This window comes from Electrophorus electricus, chromosome 3, assembly GCF_041902795.1.
Source record: "Electrophorus electricus isolate QZ-2024a chromosome 3, ASM4190279v1, whole genome shotgun sequence".
Lineage (NCBI taxonomy): Eukaryota > Metazoa > Chordata > Actinopteri > Gymnotiformes > Gymnotidae > Electrophorus > Electrophorus electricus.
In genome coordinates this window covers 8,802,501-8,825,000 of record NC_137499.1, presented here as the reverse complement: position 1 = coordinate 8,825,000, position 22,500 = coordinate 8,802,501, and the positions used below count along the sequence as shown (strand labels likewise).

At 44.6% G+C, this 22,500-nt stretch overlaps 2 protein-coding genes across 7 annotated transcripts in view; both read right to left on the bottom strand.

Annotated features, from left to right (window-relative positions):
* Nucleotides 1-2,753: 2,753 nt before the first annotated feature.
* On the bottom strand, nt 2,754-6,855 carry spry1 (sprouty homolog 1, antagonist of FGF signaling (Drosophila)). 2 transcript variants are annotated; one of them, XM_035533303.2, is made up of 2 exons: nt 6,341-6,855; nt 2,754-4,776 (listed from the first exon to the last, which is right to left on the bottom strand). In XM_035533303.2, exon 2 carries the CDS (start codon nt 4,719-4,721, stop codon nt 3,738-3,740), a length of 984 nt encoding a protein of 327 aa, XP_035389196.1. In that variant the 5' UTR covers nt 4,722-4,776; nt 6,341-6,855; the 3' UTR covers nt 2,754-3,737. The 2 variants fall into 2 exon arrangements, with proteins under 2 accessions (XP_035389196.1, XP_081566279.1); XM_081710153.1 differs by lacking the exon at nt 6,341-6,855 and adding an exon at nt 4,920-6,310.
* Nucleotides 6,856-7,911: 1,056 nt separating this feature from the next.
* The window catches only part of afg2a (AAA ATPase AFG2A), a 54,285-nt gene continuing 39,696 nt past the window's right edge, over nt 7,912-22,500 (bottom strand). For all 5 annotated transcript variants that reach the window (XM_081710147.1, XM_081710148.1, XM_081710149.1 and 2 more), the window contains one exon: nt 7,912-8,185. In XM_081710147.1, coding sequence (XP_081566273.1) covers nt 8,006-8,185 — 180 coding nt within the window. In that variant the 3' untranslated portion in view covers nt 7,912-8,005. The remainder of the gene's footprint in view (nt 8,186-22,500) is intronic.

The following is a 22,500-nucleotide window of genomic DNA, read 5'->3' as shown; positions in this document are numbered from 1 at the left end:
GAGAGAGAGAGAAAGAGCGGGGGAGAGAGAGAGGGAGAGAGGGAGAGAGAGAGAGAGGGAGAGAGAGAGAGAGAGAGAGAAAGAGCGGGGGAGAGAGAGAGGAGAGAGGGAGAGAGAGAGAGAGAGAGGAGAGAGAGAGAGAGAGAGAGAGAAAGAGCGGGGGAGAGAGAGAGAGAGAGAGAGAGAGAGAGAGAGAGAGAGAGAGAGAGAGAGAGGGAGAGAGAGGGTGGGGGGAGGTATTCAGTTGGGTGAACTGTGAATGGGTCTCACATTCACTTGCTTTGTATGCCAAGCAGCAAATGTTCCAGTGTCCGAAAACAGCACAGTCCAAACAAGCAGAGACTGAGCGGTTCTGCCCCAGCCAGGCCAGCCAGGCTCACAGAACTAGACTCCACTTCTAAAATGATCCAGATCTAGAATGATTCTAAAAGGGCTTCTCAAACCATCCTGTTCCTGTCAGCAAGTTCAGAACTAAGGTGCAGCGTGCCTGAATGATCAGACACAGTTCATACACAAGGTGCAGCGTGCCTGAATTATCAGACATTTGGAGCTGTAAGCAAAAGAGGAACAAACAGTAGTTCAGCTGTGCCAGCGCCACAGAGAAACAACATGGCTAACACACTGTGTCTCAAATGCCACATTTTCTCAAGTGTTTTACATAAATACTTAATAATTATTCCAAAGAATTACCTACAATATGAATCAGAATTTGGATTTTATTACTATTGTGTTGGCGTAATGAATAACAAAGGTTTCCTGTTCTAAATGTAGTCAGGCAGGTCCATAGGTGGAGCAAAGATGTAGTCCACACAGCTTCCCACCCTGCTCCCATCAAAACCAGACCCCCTCACACGCACGCACAAACACACACTTTTTTCATAATCTTCTTTTCGTCAGGTAGGGATTCTGTTTCTGAACCTGTAAGGAAATAATGAGTTTTGTCTTTCTGAAGGAACTGAACTGAGTGTGTCTGTGTTGTGGACAAGCTGGTTATACTGAGAGAGAGAGAGAGCTGGTGTGTGTGTGTGTGTGTGTGTGTGCTGTTTCCTATATGACTCACCCTGTTTCCATGCGAGTTGGTACATGCTGGAACCTGTGTGTGTGTGTGTGTGTGTGTGTGTGTGTGTGTGTGTGTGTGTGTGTGTGTGTGTGTGTGTGTGTGTGTGTGTGTGTGTGTGTGTGTGTGAGCTGTAAATAGCACCTTGAGGAAATGGAGTCGAGTTCCCTTTCCGTTCACTGAAAGACTGTGTGGGCGTGAGACAAAGACAACGAAAAGAAAAAAAAACAAAAAACAGAAAACACTCACAACTGTTTCCTGATTGGTTCAATATAGAAATATATGCAGATTTTTTTGCATAATAAATTTAAAACTGAGTATATGCTCAGGAATATGTATTTCCATCCATATTTTTGTGTATGATTGAGGAGGGCTGGTATGTGCATTATCTTTTGAAAAGTGCATCTGTGATGTGGAAAGATTTTTAAACTGTGTGTGTGTGTGTGTGTGTGTGTGTGTGTGTGTGTGTGTGAGAGAGATCATGCTGTTGCTCTGTAAAAACCAAATGGCCCCTCAGAGCTCTGCACGGGGACAGGAAACCAGCCAAGAATCCTGACAAAAGGGTTTTATTGTGACAAAAGGTGCATTCCTGCGGGGAATGAAACACACACACACACATACACACACACACACACACACACAGGATTCCATTTGGAAGTTGTGTTTTCCTCCTGTTGTCTACCAGGCCACTAAAACAATCTTGTTGTAAAGCACAAATTCCTCGCATAAATTAAAAGGGACACACCTCTCTTCATCCTGACGGAAATCACCATCATCAAATAGCAAGCACCATTTAGTGCTTCTTCTTCCTGAAGCAAAATCAAGTGTTTAGCAAACAGCTTGGCTGGGTTAGTGTGTGTCTCCCTTTCCCACACACAGTCACACAGCAACACATATGTTGAACCACTGTTCTAAGAACTAACTAAACACGTCAGTTTCTGAGCAGTCCAGGACTGTCCTGGTTGGCTGACCTGCGCTCAGTTTTCACCCTTAATTGCCAAATGAGTGTGGGACTGTTAACACTGGCACTGACCCCAGATCAGCTCTCCGAAATACTAAACACTTCAGACTCAAATAAAAAAGAAACATAAATCACTTTAAAAACCCATCTGCTTTTCATAGCTGGTCACTAATGAATTGATGTTGGCCGAGTTAGAGTGAGGGGAGTGTGAGAGAGTGAGGAGAGAGTGAGAATGTGGAGAGTGAGGAGAGAGTGAGGAGTAGAGTGAGTAGATTGAGGAGAGAAATGTAGAGTGAGGAGAGAGAAATGTAGAGTGAGGAGAGAGTGAGGAGTAGAGTGAGGAGAGAGAAATGTAGAGTGAGGAGAGAGAAATGTATAGTGAGGAGAGAGTGAGGAGTAGAGTGAGGAGTAGAGTGGGGGAAGAGCACACCAGGTCCCAGCCTGGAGCACCGGGAACTAAGCAGTAAAACACTAGTGACACCCGCCCCACCCCACACACACTCCCACCCACCCACCCAAAAAAACAGAAACACATGCACACACACAGCCCTGTCAAAAGAAATGAGAACATGTACAAGAGACAGAGAGAAACTTCCTTTTAAATCTTCTTGTGTTCATCAAAGCTCTGCTGGGATTTTAAAAGCAAATATTTCTCTCTGTTCTTGTCACAAAGTTTACCACTTTCAGAAATTCATGGGCATTATTCCAAAAACAATAACGACAAGAGACAGAATATATTTTTCGTTAATTAATATATTTCTGCAGTAAAGTTAACATAGCATTTCTTTTGTGTCACCCTTTAATTTTTCAGTATTGATATTTTGTTATATTCAGACATGAGTAAATCTAAGACTGTCTTTTGCAATAAATATCATAAAATAATAGAGCTTCACTTAATAAATATTTTTTTTACAATGACAAAAAATGTTTTAACAGACATTTTCTTTTAAAAAATAGCCGGAAATCCTCTTATGAATTTGAACATACAATTTACAAAAATATGAGGGGGGAAAAGTCAGAATGCCACGGAGTGTTTGAGTCGATGTTTGGAGTGAAGGAAAGACATCCGTCCGGAATTCTGTCCGGAATGCCATTAGAAATAGCGCTGGGAATACTATAAGAGGGAGGGTCATTTCCTTGGAAACCAAAGAGGCACAGGAACCCAGTTTACTGCAACCCTCTTCAAACAATACCAGGTTGCTATGGAGATCTGGTAACAGCTACATATTATGGTCTGGCTAGATAGTCCTTCACAGATTTGGTAGGAGGGTGCTCTTTCTCCCTGGCAGCACCAGTCCATGCTCTCTCTCTCTCACACACACACACACACACACACACACACCTCTGACGGCATACAGAGCTCAGTATGTGAAACACATGTTAAACACACACACCTTTCTTTCTTTCAGCTCTTTACGTTAATGAGTAGCTGAACAGTCCCACAGTCAGGTAAGGCAAACACTGGCTTGTTAAGAAAATCTGTTGAACAGAAAACGGAAAAACCAACAACAACAACAAACAAAAAAAAACACATTAACAAAACAAAACAGGAAAAACAAGTGGTTTTGATTTTCTTTCTCCAGCAGCAGAGTGGGCGGGGAAGAGAGGAGCCGCGCTCTACACAACAGTGTCTCCTCTCATCATCGTCATCATCAGCCCTCTTCCTCCCGTCTGTCCTCCGTATTAGTGTGTCCTCTGGACACCCCGGGGGGTGGGGCTTCAGGAGGGCTTTCCCTGCGGCCCCGCCCAGCCCTGCAGCCTGCAGTATACGGTGTTGGAGTTCTTGCAGCGGCAGCCAGGCCGGTGCAGATGGTCGTGGCAGAGCTGACAGGCGCGCAGGCAGGCCCTGGCCGGCGGGTAGCACAGCAGGCAGGGGAAGAGGGGCGCCAACAGGCCCATGCACAGGAAGCGCGGCACACAGCGGCCGCGCGACAGCGAGCACGGCTGGTCCGCGCACGAGTCGCCGGCGTCGTCCTGGCTGGAGCAGTGGTAGAAGAGCCCCTTCACCAGGCACATGCACGTGCCATGTTCCAGCAGGCTCTCGGCCGAGCACAGGCACTGGCCGTCACACGCCAGCCGGGAGGGCAGCGCCCGGGGGGCCGTGCACTCGCCGCACTTGCACTTGCCGCAGCGCTCGCAGAGGAAGCGGTGCGGCGAATAGGGCCATGCCCTGCCTTTGCCCCCAGTCTGGTGGGCCGGCGGGCCGGGCGGCAGCGGTGGAGGAGGAGGGGCAGGCAGGGGGTTCGCGCCCGCCTGCTTCAGGAGCGCGTCGGCCAGCAGCAGGGGCTGCGCGGGCGAGCCCAGGGCTTTGGGCTGGGTCCGGACAGGTCGCTCCGCCCTGCAGTGGCGCGCGGGGCGGGAGGGCGGCGACTGCACCAGGAGGCCCTGCTCCGACGAGGCGCTGCCCGAACTACCCGAGCTGGTGGAGCGGTGTAGGGGCGGCGGGCGCGGGCAGTGAGCCTCGTAGTTGTTGTTGTTGACGAGGATCACCTCGTGGGTCCGCTCGCGCTTGGCCGGGACCGGGGCGCAGCGCCGCGGCGCCGCCGGGCCCTCCGTGTACTCATTGCAGGAGCGGACGGTGCGGATCTGCTCCAGGGAGAGGATGGCCCCAGCCGGCAGGTCCAGGTCCGGCCGATCGCTCGTCGCCGGATCCCGGATCAGCACCACTGAACCGACTCCGCCGCGGTGGGCACCACGATCCATCTGACCCGATCAGCAACTCCCTGTGGAACCGCAGGCTGCAGACGCATTGGACAACCTGAGCACAGAAGGGGTGGGGGGTGTTCAGTCACGCACGCAGTCAAACTCGCCAATATCGCCAGCTCCTGCCTTTACACTCGCTCAGCACAAGTACAGAAACTTAAGACAGATCAGAGGTGAGTCTCGAGGCACGTTGTTTACCGGCGGTTAATTAAGCGCAAGGACATAATTCAGATGGGTCGGTTCCTATAATCATTCACTCCGCCTCCCCTGCGCCGAACCCTCGCCAGCCCACGGCCAAGCTCGGACCAAACAGTCTACGTGCGCGTGGATTACGGTCTGGGAAATGCGCCCTTTCGAAAAAGAACATGGAAAATAAATACATTTAATTAATCAAAACACAGCGCGCTCCGGGAACGACTGAAACGTCCCATCCGAGCCCTTTCCCTTTCATCCAGGGCCCCCGTTTAACCCCCGGAGCGCGAGGAAGGTTGACTATTAACGAAGCTTTGTACCGTCGTCAATACGCACGCAGCTAAACGAAGGCACGAACACTTCCCGTCCCGATCTGCATGTGTAAAGCTGGTTAACAATGCGGACCCGCGCACTCCAAACGGCGACAGGGTCCCGCGGGGCAGCGCGCGCAGCCCTGCGAAGACTTCCACCAAACGGAAGACTTTATCGCCACAGGAACCGATAAAGTGAATGAAGCCGTTCTGCCATTAACGTAGGAGCACGCTCGAGCAACGTGCATGCAAGACATGACGCCGGGAATGCAAGTTAAATGACTTTTCTCCAAAAGTTCTAATACTATTAAATAAAGTTCGAGTTAAATGCATGTGTTGGAATTTTAACATACAGAACACACGAGACTCAAAGACGTAACCACAAAAAAAAGGTTATTGTAGTTACTGTAAACTACGCAGTTGAAATTCAACAAAAAAAACAAACAAAAAAAGGTTTTCGAAACGAATTACATCGGCAGTGCAAGTACGAAATGAATCAAGCGCAGTGTCCTGAACTCAGACTTGGAAACACCAAGAGCACAAAGCCGCCTCTTTGTCTTATCGCAATGGGGGGGGGGGGGGGACGCTGGACATTTTCTGCACGGCAGAGAAAACGCATCTTGCAAAAGGGCAGCTCTGCAAGCGTGCAACGAGTCCACGAGCGGGTTAAGTTCCGCGCGGAGCTGCGCTCTTTGCGGCGGCGACCGGTGGAGCCCATTAATCGAGCCACGGAGGAACGGGGAGGGGGGGCGCAAACTTATGAATGAAAACAAGGCCCATGGGGGAGGGCTGTTCGGGAGCGCGGGGGATCAGGACCTGGCAGTCAAGCTCACCGCCTTCTCTGCACCGGGCACGCATCGCAGGAGCAAGCGCCTGAGCCAGAACACGCGCGTTCGCCGTCTAACCTTCCCAAAGCTTTGGTGCGTTCCGCAAGGGCTCGTGCGTCTGAGCTGCGCCGTGCTCATCTGGAACGTCGCGCGCAGATCGGCCCTCGCGATGGAAGCGAGGCGCCGACGTTTAATATGCACGGATTTGTGCCGTATACAAACTAAAAAAATATTTTAAAATCATATTTAAAAATTTGCAAATTTTTCCACGGCGTGACACGATACGCACCTATATACAACCATCCATAACGTTGACTCCATCAGCCGATGTTCCAAACATCCATCCAAAACGTTAAAAACAGATCTTAGTTTAACATGTATCGGTCATACAGGCTGTAGTACATCCATACAAATGGTGAAAATGTCTTTGGCTATTCCGTAGGGTCGCGTCGCGTGTTAACGCACCGATTTCTTTTCCAAAAACGTTACATCCACGAGTGACGCGTGAAGACGTTTTGGCCCCAGAACAACGAAACCGTTCGCGTCAAAATCCTCCTCGAGCGTCCCCGCGCGCGCGCACAGTCGCGTTGCAAAAGCACGCATCCATCCCGGTAAAGTGTCGGAGTTCCACCTCTGTTCGCGTGGCTTCGAATTCTTAGCCGTGTGCTTTTTCCTCTGCGCCCGAGAGCGAGCTGGTCCCGCGCGCACACTCACGCGTCGGCGCCGCGAGTCGAACGCCAGATGAATGGGAGCGCAGGGTTTAGTGCGCGCCCGTCTTGCTCCCATTGGCCGTGCGCAGCGCTGTAAAAGGATACATCGCATCCGCCGGTAACTCATTGGGCAGACGCGGAGGGCAGGGCGAAAGCGATGCGCGCAGCGCTTAAGGTGGCTCGGTCTCAGCGATCGGTCCGGGGCGGGGGGGGGGGGGGCGTCACCCGAGCAGGGGTCTGTTGATACACCCTTTGGATGTCGCGCGTCCTCGATTCGGGACGCGGATGCCTTAAATTTATGCACAAATTCTCATTGACTGTTATCACGGTTGTTGTCCGCGACATCTCTGACAAACTAATCAGCATTCATTTCTAAATTCTGCAGTAGACTTCGGGTGAATTTTTATTTTTATTTAACCTCCCAACCCGCCCTAAGTTACTTTTTGGGAGGGCAGGGGTTAACACGAAGTTTGGTGCGACCTTAAAAGCGCGAGGGGCACCCTGCTCGTGCAGCAGAAAAGGCTGCCCCCCCCCCCCCCACCTCTTGACTGCGCGCGAGATGTGGTGTCGCGGATGCGCTACATCCGGATCCACGAGAAAGGGAAGCGCAATGCAAAGTGAATTTATCCTATTGAAATGGAAAAAAATCCCATCGGCGGTAGAGCTCCACGCGGGAGCTTCCACCTCACGCGCGCAACCCCGACGTGATAAGCGCGCGGCTTCGGCGGAGGGTTTGGGCTTTTTAGGTTTTCACACACAAACAGATGAAGTTTAACTGCCATTTCCGTGTAGCCCTCCACACTGTAACTAATAAACGTGACGCATAAACATCGAATTGAAGAGTAAATGCAAACTGAATCTCGCTCTCTCTCTCTCTCTCTCTCTCTATCTATCTATCTATCTATCTATCTATCTATATTAAAAAAAAACCTGTTTTTAAGACAAGGCTGTCTTTTGTCCTCTGTCCCAGGATCAGCCCATAATAAGTGACTAAAGCTGAAAAGTGCACAACTAGAAAAGTCCCAATTTATGATCAAATAAAACTTTTCTAGCCCGTAATTCATCTGAGGCAGGATGACTTCAGTGATCCGATTCCCCAGGTGAGTCGTTTAATGACAATGTGAGAGGACCGCAGAAAACAGGCCAGGTCTTTGGTGTTTATTCTTTTATTTGCTGATGCAGGACACTGCTGAGTAGGCCTGAATGTCCAGTTCTTCCACCCCCGCCCCCCCATGTTCCAGGGGTCAGTGGGAGACCCCTGCGCTGTGCTGCTGCTGGTAAGTGACGTAGGACCGGAGGAGGGAGTCTGGCACACGCGGCGTCACCGCAGACAGTGCTGCCTCGAAGTGCCGCTCGGTGATGCTCTCAGCCTTGATGTCTTCTTGCAGGGCTCGCAGGCCGGCCTCCCGACATACCGCTGTTATCTGAGATAGAGAAACAAATGCTTCAGAGAGCAGTAACAGGAGACAGGGCGAGAGAGCTTAAGAGTAACTATGGCACAACATGTCTGTAAAGGCCGATGAACAGACCCGTATGCTTATACAAGCCTGGCCATAAAGCCAGTACGCTGTTCTGAGGTCAGACCCTGAGCCCTGTTCCTGCCCCTCTCAGCCACTGATGCTGTTCCTAGAGCAGGCTCTCCGGAGGATCGAGGCCCCGTGGGGCTGGCGACATGGCGTGGTGCCCTGACCACGGATCAGCACACCCTTTGGTCTTCCCCAGATAAACACGCGCCTTCCTCCATGGCACAAAGAGGGGAACGATGATGATAATTTCTAGTAATTACAGGTAACTATTTTTTATCCCGCAAAGCCGAGGCAGTGTGGAAACATGCCCTAAGCAACAGTCTGGTTCTGGGTCCCGGCGGCTGAGCTGAGGAGGCAGGACCGTGTTTGGGAGCATGCGAGCATGCCGGGCCCTCGTCTTCCACACCCGGGCCGCAGCGTGCACCTGCAGCACGCCAAGGTTCTCTTGGGCCTGCTCTGCCTTTCACTTATTTTGACCCCCTCCCTGTGTCACAGAAGACCCAGATCACCAACTGGGAATCTGGGAGCCCCAGATGGCAGAGAGAGAGAGAGAGACAGAGACAGAGAGAGAGAGATGGAGAGAGAGAGAGAGGGAGAGAGAGAGAGAGAGAGGGATGGAGACAGAGAGAGAGAGAGGGATGGAGACAGAGAGAGAGGGATGGAGAGAGAGAGAGAGAGAGAGGGATGGAGAGAGAGAGGGATGGAGAGAGAGAGAGAGAGAGAGACAGAGGGAGAGAGACAGAGAGAGAGACAGAGACAGAGAGAGAGAGAGAGAGAGAGGGATGGAGAGAGAGAGAGTTCAGCAGTGTTTTCTCTCTCCCTCCCTTCATTTTCGGATATGACTCATGCCCAAAGCCTGTTTTGTGTGTGTGTGTGTGTGTGTGTGTGTGTGTGTGTGTGTGTGTGTGTGTGTGTGGAGTGCTCCCTGAGGTCAAAGCTAGCACAGCAGGCCTGATTGCGTAATTGTGGGAGAATTATAAAAAGAGTGAGAACACGCGCGCGCGTGTGTGTGGTGTGTGTGTTCGTTCATGTTTCCATGTTTCTAGGATATCAAACAAAATGCAGTGTTTGCACTTTCAAGCTGCTTTAACAGACGAGTGGCAGAAGAGAGCTCACAGAGCTGTCACAGTCCCGTCACAGAGCTGTCACAGTCCCGTCACAGAGCTGTCACAGTCCCGTCACAGAGCTGTCACAGTCCCGTCACAGAGCTGTCACAGTCCCCTCACAGAGCTGTCACAGTCCCGTCACAGAGCTGTCACAGTCCCGTCACAGAGCTGTCACAGTCCCGTCACAGAGCTGTCACAGTCCCCTCACAGAGCTGTCACAGTCCCGTCACAGAGCTGTCACAGTCCCGTCACAGAGCTGTCACAGTCCCGTCACAGAGCTGTCACAGTCCCGTCACAGAGCTGTCAGAAACCTGTCGCAGAGCAGTCAATGAGCCGTCACTCAGCCGTCACAGAGCCGTGACACAGCTGTCCCAGAGCAATATGTTCTACATAATTCACGGCAACGTGCCCCCTGCATATTTACCAAACACATAAAAATCACCCCCCAAAAAAATTTACACTAGAGCAGTGGCAGGATGAAAGGAAGTGACAGCACAAAAAAAGATCATCACACCTCACGCAACCTACCACCTGCTCTGGACTCCCTATCTAGGGGCAGGTGGCGCTGGAGACGAGACCTTGTGCAAGTGCGTAGGTGAGGGGTTCGTATGCCAGCAGCAGGAGGTGGACGGTTTGGCCCGGCTCCACGGCCCTGCGCGACCTAGCATTAACAACACGCTTCTGTGTGACGTGTGTGCTCTTCAGTGTCGCAGCCAAAAAGTGACCTCCGTCCCAAATAATGAGCATTCATGTCTTTAGGCAGTGTATTAAATGCGTGTAATTAGTCAGCGGGGTTTACAAAAGAAACTCGCAGGAATGCCATCCAAGGAGATTTAAACAAGGCGTTTGCGTGTGCTCCCAGTACAGGAAAGCCATGGTGAGATGGGAACTCGACGAGCTCTACAGGAAATGTAAGCTGAAACTGGAATTTAAGGTGGCAGAAGTAGAGGTCTTGCTTGAACAAACACGTGAATCTGATAGTAATGATTTATTTTAGCTATGTGGCTAAGTGATGCTTCAATAAGACATCATTCAATAAACAAAGATAGCCGTGTGGGTCCAGCACAACAGCTGAGGCCTCATACTCACAGCACAAAAACACTACGCACACCAACACCAGGTATGCTGTATGAATATTCATTTCTGCTCTCCATGGAAATCTCCTTTCTTGCAGTCTCTATCCCATCGTCATGACGACACAAAATTCCCAAAAAGCATAGTGCCTGCCCTTTGGTGGTATACCCTGGTCTGAAAGCCAGTTCCACACTTGCAACAGCTTCTCCACCTGTTTGCTTTGACGCGGTCCTGTATTTTACACCCTTAGGCAGAAATGCCCCAAACTACATATTCATTAAGGCTAACTGCATATTCATTAAGGCAAATTTCATATTCATTAGGGTAAACTGTATATCCATTAAGACAAATGCACAAAACGGATAAAACATGGTACTTTGCTCATCTGCAACACAATCCATCATAGTTCCTGCTAGGAGAAAGGCCTGGACATGTTTTCAAAGTCTTATTAACTTAAGGCATGTGTTTGTGCATGCACAGAGCGTGCACTCCTGTGCAGGGTAATGCTATTACCTCTATAGGGGGAGTAGGTTGGGGTGGAGGGGTGTGTGTGTGTGTGTGTGTGTGAAGTGTGGGGGAGGGTGTGGGGAATGTGGAGAGTGTGTGTGTGTGTGTGGGGGGGGGGGGGTCTCAGGGTCAAGCAGGAACACAGTTCCAGAGTGGAGGCACAAATGACCTGGGTTCCAACACTAGAATGAGTCACTTCAATTTACACTGAGCACTACGACTTCAGTGTGTGTGTTCTAAAAGCTGTAGTAGTTGCTGCCATACGTTTGCCAGCTTTGATAATAAGGCTTCTGCTCTGGCGTACATTCAGATTGCTCACACACACACACACACACACACACACACATCACTCTGTTCCTCTAATGCTCTAGTATACTGAGTCTCCTCTGAACAGCCCCCCCCCTTCATAGGACGTCGGACAGGCTCCGCCCCCCCAGGGTCTAGAAACGAGTACTTTTCTAGAGTCTGAGCTGACGCCGGTGTTCCAAAACATACTGCAAATCAGCCTGTAAACCAGGAGTGCCACACGTTTGAGTGTGTGTGTCCCTGTGTGCATGTGTCCGTGTTCCCATGTATATGTGCTTGTGTCTGTGTGTGTCTAAGTCTAAGTGGGATGTGGTCTCTGGCATGTGTTTGCCAGAGGCTGATCAGAGTGATGCTACACGAGCCCTTAGCGCAGAAGGCTAATGCAGCTCCTTCCACACCGCGCGTGGTGCTCGGCGACCAGCCCAGCCTGAGGAACAGGTGTCCTACAGATGTTGGGAGATGTTGGCTGAATCCTGGTCTCCTCCTCCTGCTGTGTGATTACCACGCGTACCGAGGAGCTAAACCAAGTGCTCGTATAATGACTCGTATGGGATAGCCATCAATCACAAGATAAACTCATCTGTCACTAGTAATACAAAAATAATCAAAACCAGAACAACTGCAAATGAACGTGTGTGTGTGTATTCGTATGTGCACGCGCGTTTGTGTGTGTGGGTCAGATCAGAATAACAGTACTTTGAGTTCATGTCGTTTCTATGCAACAAGCATAAACACAAATACTAGTGTAAATAAACATTTGTCCCGTGTTTCAGCTAGCCCCACATGTTTAGAATGCCTTAGCAGACATCAGCACTCCCTCCTGCATACACACACCCAGAGCACTGCCCCAATAAACACAAAACACCCCTCCCCACCAAATGTATATACACAACAACCCCTGCTGTATGCCACACACACACACAGTTATGCCCTCTCTATGGTGGTATCCTGACAGTATATATGTCCACACATACACAAAAACATTCCCCACTCAATTTTCCTTCAGGCACGGGTTCTCTGGGACTTGAGAGTCCTGCGTAGTATCTTAGCTGTCCCCAGGACTGGACGGAGATCTCAGATCTGTTGGAGACATGCTCCCAGTTTGGGGTCGCAGCCCCTACAGTGTGTGTGTGTGCGCGCGTGTAATTAAATATACACACACATACATACATATATACATACATACACATACATATATACACATACATACATACATACATACACACACACACACACACACACACACACGTACACACACGTGTGTGTGTATATACACAGCCATATACATGCATGCACCCACCATAATATAATATAAAATAATTTAATATAATATTATAACTCACTGAGGGCTGTTGAAATGCATCACAGATGCTGAGAGAAAAACTCAATTCCTTCATATTCACACACATACACAAACACACGTGCATGTACGCACGCACGCGCGCGCACACAGCCACCCACCCTTCTCCCTTTGGCTCGGACCTTCCTTGATTACAGCTGCTCAGCTCCCTGTACAAGCCTATATACGCATAACCCTGTATTACCTTATATAACCCTGCAAAACCCTGTATAAACCTATATAACCCTGCAGAACCCTATATAACCCTGTTCAACCTGATATAACCCTGCCTAACCTTGCATAACCTTATATAAGCCTGCATAACCTTATATAAGCCTGCATAACCCTGTATTACCTTATATAACCCTGCAAAACCCTGTATAAACCTATATAACCCTGCAGAACCCTATATACGCATAACCCTGTATTACCTTATATAACCCTGCAAAACCCTGTATAAACCTATATAACCCTGCAGAACCCTATATAACCCTGTTCAACCTGATATAACCCTGCCTAACCTTGCATAACCTTATATAAGCCTGCATAACCTTATATAAGCCTGCATAACCTTATATAACCCTGCATAACCCTGTATAAACCTATATAACCCTGCAGAACCCTATATAACCCTGTTCAACCTGATATAACCATGCCTAACCTTGCATAACCTTATATAAGCCTGCATAACCTTATATAAGCCTGCATAACCCTGCATAACCTTATATAACCCTGCAAAACCCTGTATAAACCTATATAACCCTGCAGAACCCTATATAACCCTGTTCAACCTGATATAACCCTGCCTAACCTTGCATAACCTTATATAAGCCTGCATAACCCTGTATAAACCTATATAACCCTGCAGAACCCTATATAACCCTGTTCAACCTGATATAACCCTGCCTAACCTTGCATAACCTTATATAAGCCTGCATAACCCTGCATAACCTTATATAACCCTGCATAACCCCATGTAATCCTGTATAACTATATATAAGTAGACAGAACCCAAACAGACTAAGGCTCAGCTGACACCTCGGGTGTGACAGTGTTCTGACCACAGCGTTCTGACCCAGCAGTGAGCAGCAGGACCTGCAAAGTTGACCACCCTTCCAGGACCTCCGTGAGGCTGGCCACAGTGAAACACTGTACACCCTACCATATCACAATTATACTGATACAGATACTGCAATGTGCCATATGAGAATCACCACAGTGATGTTAAACATAGCATTACTGTGGAACCCAAACGACATACAACTCTCTACAGTGTACAGACAAAAACCTGCACATTAAATACGAGGCAACAAACCACACACACGTATCTTTGGCTCGTCACTCTCCTTTGAACCTCGCAAAGTCGCAGGTTAAAATGCCTTCTTGTGCCCGTGTAACACTGCCAGACTTATCTCCTCACCACATCCGTCCATCACACGCTGCCCCCATCCATCCCTGCAACTCTCCCTCATCGCCATCCCAGACAAGAAAATCATCCCACGTCGCCCTACTTCTGCGCTCAGTTCACCCCCTCCTACCCTCCCAGGACCTCTGGTCCATCTTCTCTCCTGGTCTTGGCCTGGGAAGATCTCTCAGTGTGTCTCCATCTCTGCTCGTCATTTCTCCATCTCTGCTCACCCTCCTCTAGCACTGAGCTTTGAAACAAGGTTGTTCTCAGTGTTTTCATCTCACCTTCGCATGCACAGCTGAGGGATTTCTTCCTCCTCCGCGCTCGCCTCTGTACTGTTGTTGTAAAGTGACCTGAAGTATTAGGTGCTATATAAATTAAACTTAATATTAATTATTATTATTATTATTAATATTAATATTAATAATAATAATAATAATAATAATACTATTACACACACACACCTCACAATGCGGTTTTGCTATGCCTGTGGGTGTTTTTGTCAAACAGCAGGTGTTTTACTAGAAACATGAGCACTAGCGGTATTTTTTTTCTATCCAAACGTTGCGCGCGTGCGCGCTCTCTCTCTCTCGTTAAATGTATAATTAAGTTGATCCCAGCATTGGTTAAAAGAAAGGCTCCATGCAGAGCTCGTTAGAAGCCCCGCCCCCTTACTGTGCCACGCCCATCACCTTGTTAGAAGCCCCTCCCGCTCAACATGCCACTCCCACCACCTGGTTCATCAAGCTTGCCGATTGCTGATCTGGGTCAGTTTTAAAGTCTGAAAATATCTGAAACAGTTTGACCGGGCTGAGGAGGGGGGCCGTCCAGAGCTCTGTAGTAAGAGGTGTAGGACGACTGACTCAGGCTCAGGTTCTTACTCTGAGGAGAGGAGCCGTCCAGAGCTCTGATGTAAGTAGTATACAAGTGACCCAGGGTCAGTTTCTCACTCTGAGGAGAGGAGCCGTCCAGAGCTTTGATGCAAGTGGTGTAGGACGACTGACCCAGGATCAAGTACTTACTCTGGTCCTGCTGTTTGCAGTCATGGAAACAGGTCTGGGGACACATGTGTCCTGCTAAGTGACACCAAGTTCACTAGTGCTCTGATCCACAACAAGGAAATTCAGATACACATGAATGCAATAAGGAGGTAACAACAGAGGAGATTAGAATACAGTAGGAAACACACTGATATTTACTCATATCTAAGCAGTTGAAAATCTAATGTCTGATATTTATCTGTTACCTAAATATCTAATATGGCTAAAGAGCAGAGACTGTGCCAGCAGTGCCAGGACACTGGCAGCACTGTACATATTATTACTGCTAATAGACGTATCGTTAGTGTTTATATTCTAAATTGGCAGCACTGTACATATTATTACTGCTAATAGACGTATCGTTAGTGTTTATATTCTAAATTGGCAGCACTGTACATATTACTGCTAATAGACGTATCGTTAGTGTTTATATTCTAAATTGGCAGCACTGTACATATTATTACTGCTAATAGACGTATCGTTAGTGTTTATATTCTAAATTGGCAGCACTGTACATATTACTGCTAATAGACGTATCGTTAGTGTTTATATTCTAAATTGGCAGCACTGTACATATTATTACTGCTAATAGACGTATCGTTAGTGTTTATATTCTAAATTGGCAGCACTGTACATATTATTACTGCTAATAGGAGTATCGTTAGTGTTTATATTCTAAATTGGCAGCGTTGTACATATTATTATTACTGCTAATAGGAGTATCGTTAGTGTTTATATTCTAAATTGGCAGCGTTGTACATATTATTATTACTGCTAATAGGACTATCGTTAGTGTTTATATTCTAAATTGGCAGCACTGTACATATTACTGCTAATAGGAGTATCGTTAGTGTTTATATTCTAAATTGGCAGCACTGTACATATTATTATTACTGCTAATAGGAGTATCGTTAGTGTTTATATTCTAAATTGGCAGCGTTGTACATATTATTATTACTGCTAATAGGAGTATCGTTAGTGTTTATATTCTAAATTGGCAGCGTTGTACATATTATTATTACTGCTAATAGGAGTATCGTTAGTGTTTATATTCTAAATTGGCAGCGTTGTACATATTATTACTGCTAATAGGAGTATCGTTAGTGTTTATATTCTAAATTGTCAGCGTTGTACATATTACTGCTAATAGGAGTATCGTTAGTGTTTATATTCTAAATTGTCAGCGTTGTACATATTATTACTGCTAATAGGAGTATCGTTAGTGTTTATATTCTAAATTGGCAGCACTGTACATATTACTGCTAATAGGAGTATCGTTAGTGTTTATATTCTAAATTGGCAGCACTGTACATATTACTGCTAATAGGAGTATCGTTAGTGTTTATATTCTAAATTGGCAGCACTGTACATATTACTGCTAATAGGAGTATCGTTAGTGTTTATATTCTAAATTGGCAGCGTTGTACATATTATTATTACTGCTAATAGGAGTATCGTTAGTGTTTATATTCTAAATTGGCAGCGTTGTACATATTATTATTACTGCTAATAGGAGTATCGTTAGTGTTTATATTCTAAATTGGCAGCGTTGTACATATTATTACTGCTAATAGGAGTATCGTTAGTGTTTATATTCTAAATTGGCAGCACTGTACATATTACTGCTAATAGGAGTATCGTTAGTGTTTATATTCTAAATTGGCAGCACTGTACATATTATTACTGCTAATAGGAGTATCGTTAGTGTTTATATTCTAAATTGGCAGCACTGTACATATTACTGCTAATAGGAGTATCGTTAGTGTTTATATTCTAAATTGGCAGCGTTGTACATATTATTATTACTGCTAATAGGAGTATCGTTAGTGTTTATATTCTAAATTGGCAGCGTTGTACATATTATTACTGCTAATAGGAGTATCGTTAGTGTTTATATTCTAAATTGGCAGCACTGTACATATTACTGCTAATAGGAGTATCGTTAGTGTTTATATTCTAAATTGGCAGCACTGTACATATTACTGCTAATAGGAGTATCGTTAGTGTTTATATTCTAAATTGGCAGCGTTGTACATATTATTATTACTGCTAATAGGAGTATCGTTAGTGTTTATATTCTAAATTGTCAGTGTTGTACATATTATTACTGCTAATAGGAGTATCGTTAGTGTTTATATTCTAAATTGTCAGCGTTGTACATATTATTATTACTGCTAATAGGAGTATCGTTAGTGTTTATATTCTAAATTGGCAGCACTGTACATATTATTACTGCTAATAGGAGTATCGTTAGTGTTTATATTCTAAATTGGCAGCACTGTACATATTACTGCTAATAGGAGTATCGTTAGTGTTTATATTCTAAATTGGCAGCACTGTACATATTACTGCTAATAGGAGTATCGTTAGTGTTTATATTCTAAATTGTCAGCGTTGTACATATTACTGCTAATAGGAGTATCGTTAGTGTTTATATTCTAAATTGTCAGCGTTGTACATATTACTGCTAATAGGAGTATCGTTAGTGTTTATATTCTAAATTGGCAGCACTGTACATATTACTGCTAATAGGAGTATCGTTAGTGTTTATATTCTAAATTGGCAGCGTTGTACATATTACTGCTAATAGGAGTATCGTTAGTGTTTATATTCTAAATTGGCAGCGTTGTGCATATTACTGCTAATAGGAGTATCGTTAGTGTTTATATTCTAAATTGGCAGCGTTGTACATATTATTACTGCTAATAGACGTATCGTTAGTGTTTATATTCTAAATTGGCAGCGCTGTACATATTATTATTACTGCTAAAAGGAGTATCGTTAGTGTTTATATTCTAAATTGGCAGCACTGTACATATTACTGCTAATAGACGTATCGTTAGTGTTTATATTCTAAATTGGCAGCACTGTACATATTACTGCTAATAGACGTATCGTTAGTGTTTATATTCTAAATTGGCAGCACTGTACATATTACTGCTAATAGGAGTATCGTTAGTGTTTATATTCTAAATTGGCAGCGTTGTACATATTACTGCTAATAGGAGTATCGTTAGTGTTTATATTCTAAATTGGCAGCGTTGTACATATTATTATTACTGCTAATAGGAGTATCGTTAGTGTTTATATTCTAAATTGGCAGCACTGTACATATTACTGCTAATAGGAGTATCGTTAGTGTTTATATTCTAAATTGGCAGCACTGTACATATTATTACTGCTAATAGGAGTATCGTTAGTGTTTATATTCTAAATTGGCAGCACTGTACATATTACTGCTAATAGGAGTATCGTTAGTGTTTATATTCTAAATTGGCAGCACTGTACATATTACTGCTAATAGGAGTATCGTTAGTGTTTATATTCTAAATTGGCAGCGTTGTACATATTATTACTGCTAATAGGAGTATCGTTAGTGTTTATATTCTAAATTGTCAGTGTTGTACATATTATTACTGCTAATAGGAGTATCGTTAGTGTTTATATTCTAAATTGTCAGCGTTGTACATATTATTATTACTGCTAATAGGAGTATCGTTAGTGTTTATATTCTAAATTGGCAGCACTGTACATATTATTACTGCTAATAGGAGTATCGTTAGTGTTTATATTCTAAATTGGCAGCACTGTACATATTACTGCTAATAGGAGTATCGTTAGTGTTTATATTCTAAATTGGCAGCACTGTACATATTACTGCTAATAGGAGTATCGTTAGTGTTTATATTCTAAATTGTCAGCGTTGTACATATTACTGCTAATAGGAGTATCGTTAGTGTTTATATTCTAAATTGTCAGCGTTGTACATAGTACTGCTAATAGGAGTATCGTTAGTGTTTATATTCTAAATTGGCAGCACTGTACATATTACTGCTAATAGGAGTATCGTTAGTGTTTATATTCTAAATTGGCAGCGTTGTACATATTACTGCTAATAGGAGTATCGTTAGTGTTTATATTCTAAATTGGCAGCGTTGTGCATATTACTGCTAATAGGAGTATCGTTAGTGTTTATATTCTAAATTGGCAGCGTTGTACATATTATTACTGCTAATAGACGTATCGTTAGTGTTTATATTCTAAATTGGCAGCGCTGTACATATTATTATTACTGCTAAAAGGAGTATCGTTAGTGTTTATATTCTAAATTGGCAGCACTGTACATATTACTGCTAATAGACGTATCGTTAGTGTTTATATTCTAAATTGGCAGCACTGTACATATTACTGCTAATAGACGTATCGTTAGTGTTTATATTCTAAATTGGCAGCACTGTACATATTACTGCTAATAGGAGTATCGTTAGTGTTTATATTCTAAATTGGCAGCGTTGTACATATTATTACTGCTAATAGGAGTATCGTTAGTGTTTATATTCTAAATTGGCAGCGTTGTACATATTATTATTACTGCTAATAGGAGTATCGTTAGTGTTTATATTCTAAATTGGCAGCACTGTACATATTACTGCTAATAGGAGTATCGTTAGTGTTTATATTCTAAATTGGCAGCACTGTACATATTATTACTGCTAATAGGAGTATCGTTAGTGTTTATATTCTAAATTGGCAGCGTTGTACATATTATTACTGCTAATAGGAGTATCGTTAGTGTTTATATTCTAAATTGGCAGCGTTGTACATATTATTATTACTGCTAATAGGAGTATCGTTAGTGTTTATATTCTAAATTGTCAGCGTTGTACATATTATTACTGCTAATAGGAGTATCGTTAGTGTTTATATTCTAAATTGTCAGCGTTGTACATATTATTATTACTGCTAATAGGAGTATCGTTAGTGTTTATATTCTAAATTGGCAGCACTGTACATATTATTACTGCTAATAGGAGTATCGTTAGTGTTTATATTCTAAATTGGCAGCACTGTACATATTACTGCTAATAGGAGTATCGTTAGTGTTTATATTCTAAATTGGCAGCACTGTACATATTACTGCTAATAGGAGTATCGTTAGTGTTTATATTCTAAATTGGCAGCGTTGTACATATTATTATTACTGCTAATAGGAGTATCGTTAGTGTTTATATTCTAAATTGTCAGTGTTGTACATATTATTACTGCTAATAGGAGTATCGTTAGTGTTTATATTCTAAATTGTCAGCGTTGTACATATTATTATTACTGCTAATAGGAGTATCGTTAGTGTTTATATTCTAAATTGGCAGCACTGTACATATTATTACTGCTAATAGGAGTATCGTTAGTGTTTATATTCTAAATTGTCAGCGTTGTACATATTACTGCTAATAGGAGTATCGTTAGTGTTTATATTCTAAATTGTCAGCGTTGTACATATTACTGCTAATAGGAGTATCGTTAGTGTTTATATTCTAAATTGGCAGCACTGTACATATTACTGCTAATAGGAGTATCGTTAGTGTTTATATTCTAAATTGGCAGCGTTGTACATATTATTACTGCTAATAGGAGTATCGTTAGTGTTTATATTCTAAATTGGCAGCGTTGTGCATATTACTGCTAATAGGAGTATCGTTAGTGTTTATATTCTAAATTGGCAGCGTTGTACATATTATTACTGCTAATAGACGTATCGTTAGTGTTTATATTCTAAATTGGCAGCGCTGTACATATTATTATTACTGCTAAAAGGAGTATCGTTAGTGTTTATATTCTAAATTGGCAGTGTTGTACGTTCACCCCTGCCACAGTCTGAGGGACAGTCATATTCGCAGAGCAGAACTTCTCGGTCTATGCATCTTCGATGTTCTGACACTGCCTCTTTTCTGGTTACGCTGTGCTCGTTCTCTGTGTTCCAAGTTAAGTTACTCTCTCTGTTTACTACCATCATTCTCTTGTTGCTTAGATATCTCTCTTGTTTAGTCCTACATGATTTATGTTGGTGTTTTAGTTGACGTATCGCCCTCCCAGTTGGTGTTCGTTAAGTTGTGTCTGTTCTCCTGTCCGTTGTATGTTCTCAGAACTCTCGTATGTTTCTTTCCTGATGTATAATCACCCTGAACTGGCTTCCTATTCTTTTTGTTTGTTTCTGGTGTTTATTAAACTTTTCATTTATTTCCATTGTCCTGTTTATCATTTTCACTGTCCTCCCGTTTTGGATTCTGTTCGTTCTCAAGTCCATGGTGCTGGTACTTTGCACGTGTGTTCGCTATCCGCCTCACCCACGTTACAGGGACAGCGAGTGACCATATCAGACACCAGAGATAGACACTTCTATCATTATTATTATTGGTAATAATAAGCGTAGTAGTAGTGATTATGGTAGTAGTAGTAGTACTGTTATTGTCCTATTATTATTATTATTATTATTATTATTATGTAATAAATAATCTCTATTTGCTGACGCAGTATCTATTTTACCTTTGTTTACCATGTTAATTTCTTCATCAATGCTTTGGGAATACAATGATGAATATTTACCATGCCAATAAAAGCACCACTGGGAGAGAGCGGGAGAGACGGAGAGAGAGAGAGAGAGAGAGAGAAAGTGTGAGGGGGTTCAGTGAGAGAGAGAGTGAGAGGGGAAGTATGTCAGTGAAGTGTGAGGGGGAGATAAATTTGAGTCAAAAATATGGATCTCCAATTTCAGTAATAGTGCAGAGATTTATGGGGCGCTTTCCCACTCATTAACACACCCGTTCTCTTCCTGTGAAATACTCACTCACACACACACACACACACACACACACACAATAAATGTGGAGGAATACAGCTCATACAAGCAGAGTCACCCAGACATGTGTATCCCAGACAGCTCAATGTGAAGGCATCACCTGATACCACAGTATCTGTTACTTGAGCATGCTGGGTGCATGCGTGTGTGTGTACGTATGTGGCGTATAGTGTGTGTGCGTGCGTATATGGTGCGTAGTGTGTGCACACGTGGTGTGTAGTGTGTGCGCATGTGTGTGCACTGTGTATGTGCGTACGTGGTGTGCTTGTGCGTGCATATGTGGTGTGTGTATGTGGTATGCGAGTGTGTGTCTATGTGGTGTGCAGTGTATGTGTGTATGTGGTGTGTAGTGTGTGCGAATATGTGGCGTGTGCACACGTGTGGTGTGTAGTGTGTGTGTTTCTACAACTTATAACCTACCAGATCCACGGAACATCTAAATGTGTGTTTGGGCACTCTAACTGTTCTGTAGCCACAGTAGAGAGTTATGCAAGAGAAGGCGTGGCCATCAGAGACAGGAAAACACAAGGGTAAGGGGATGAGAGGACCGGACCGGGACATGGCACCCGACCCGAACCCGACACACTGTAGCACCGAGCGGACTCAGGTGTGTCTTAGTAGGACTACTAGTAGGATCTCCAGGAGCAGAGCAGGTCTTCACATATAAAGGTATAAACCACACTGGGGCTCCAGCACAGGAACAAACTGGGTTGTGCTGGCCAGTCTTCTGAGCCAGGGGGCTACAGGATCAGCACAGCATAGTATCTTATTAAACAGCATCGAGGGGTTTTCTCTC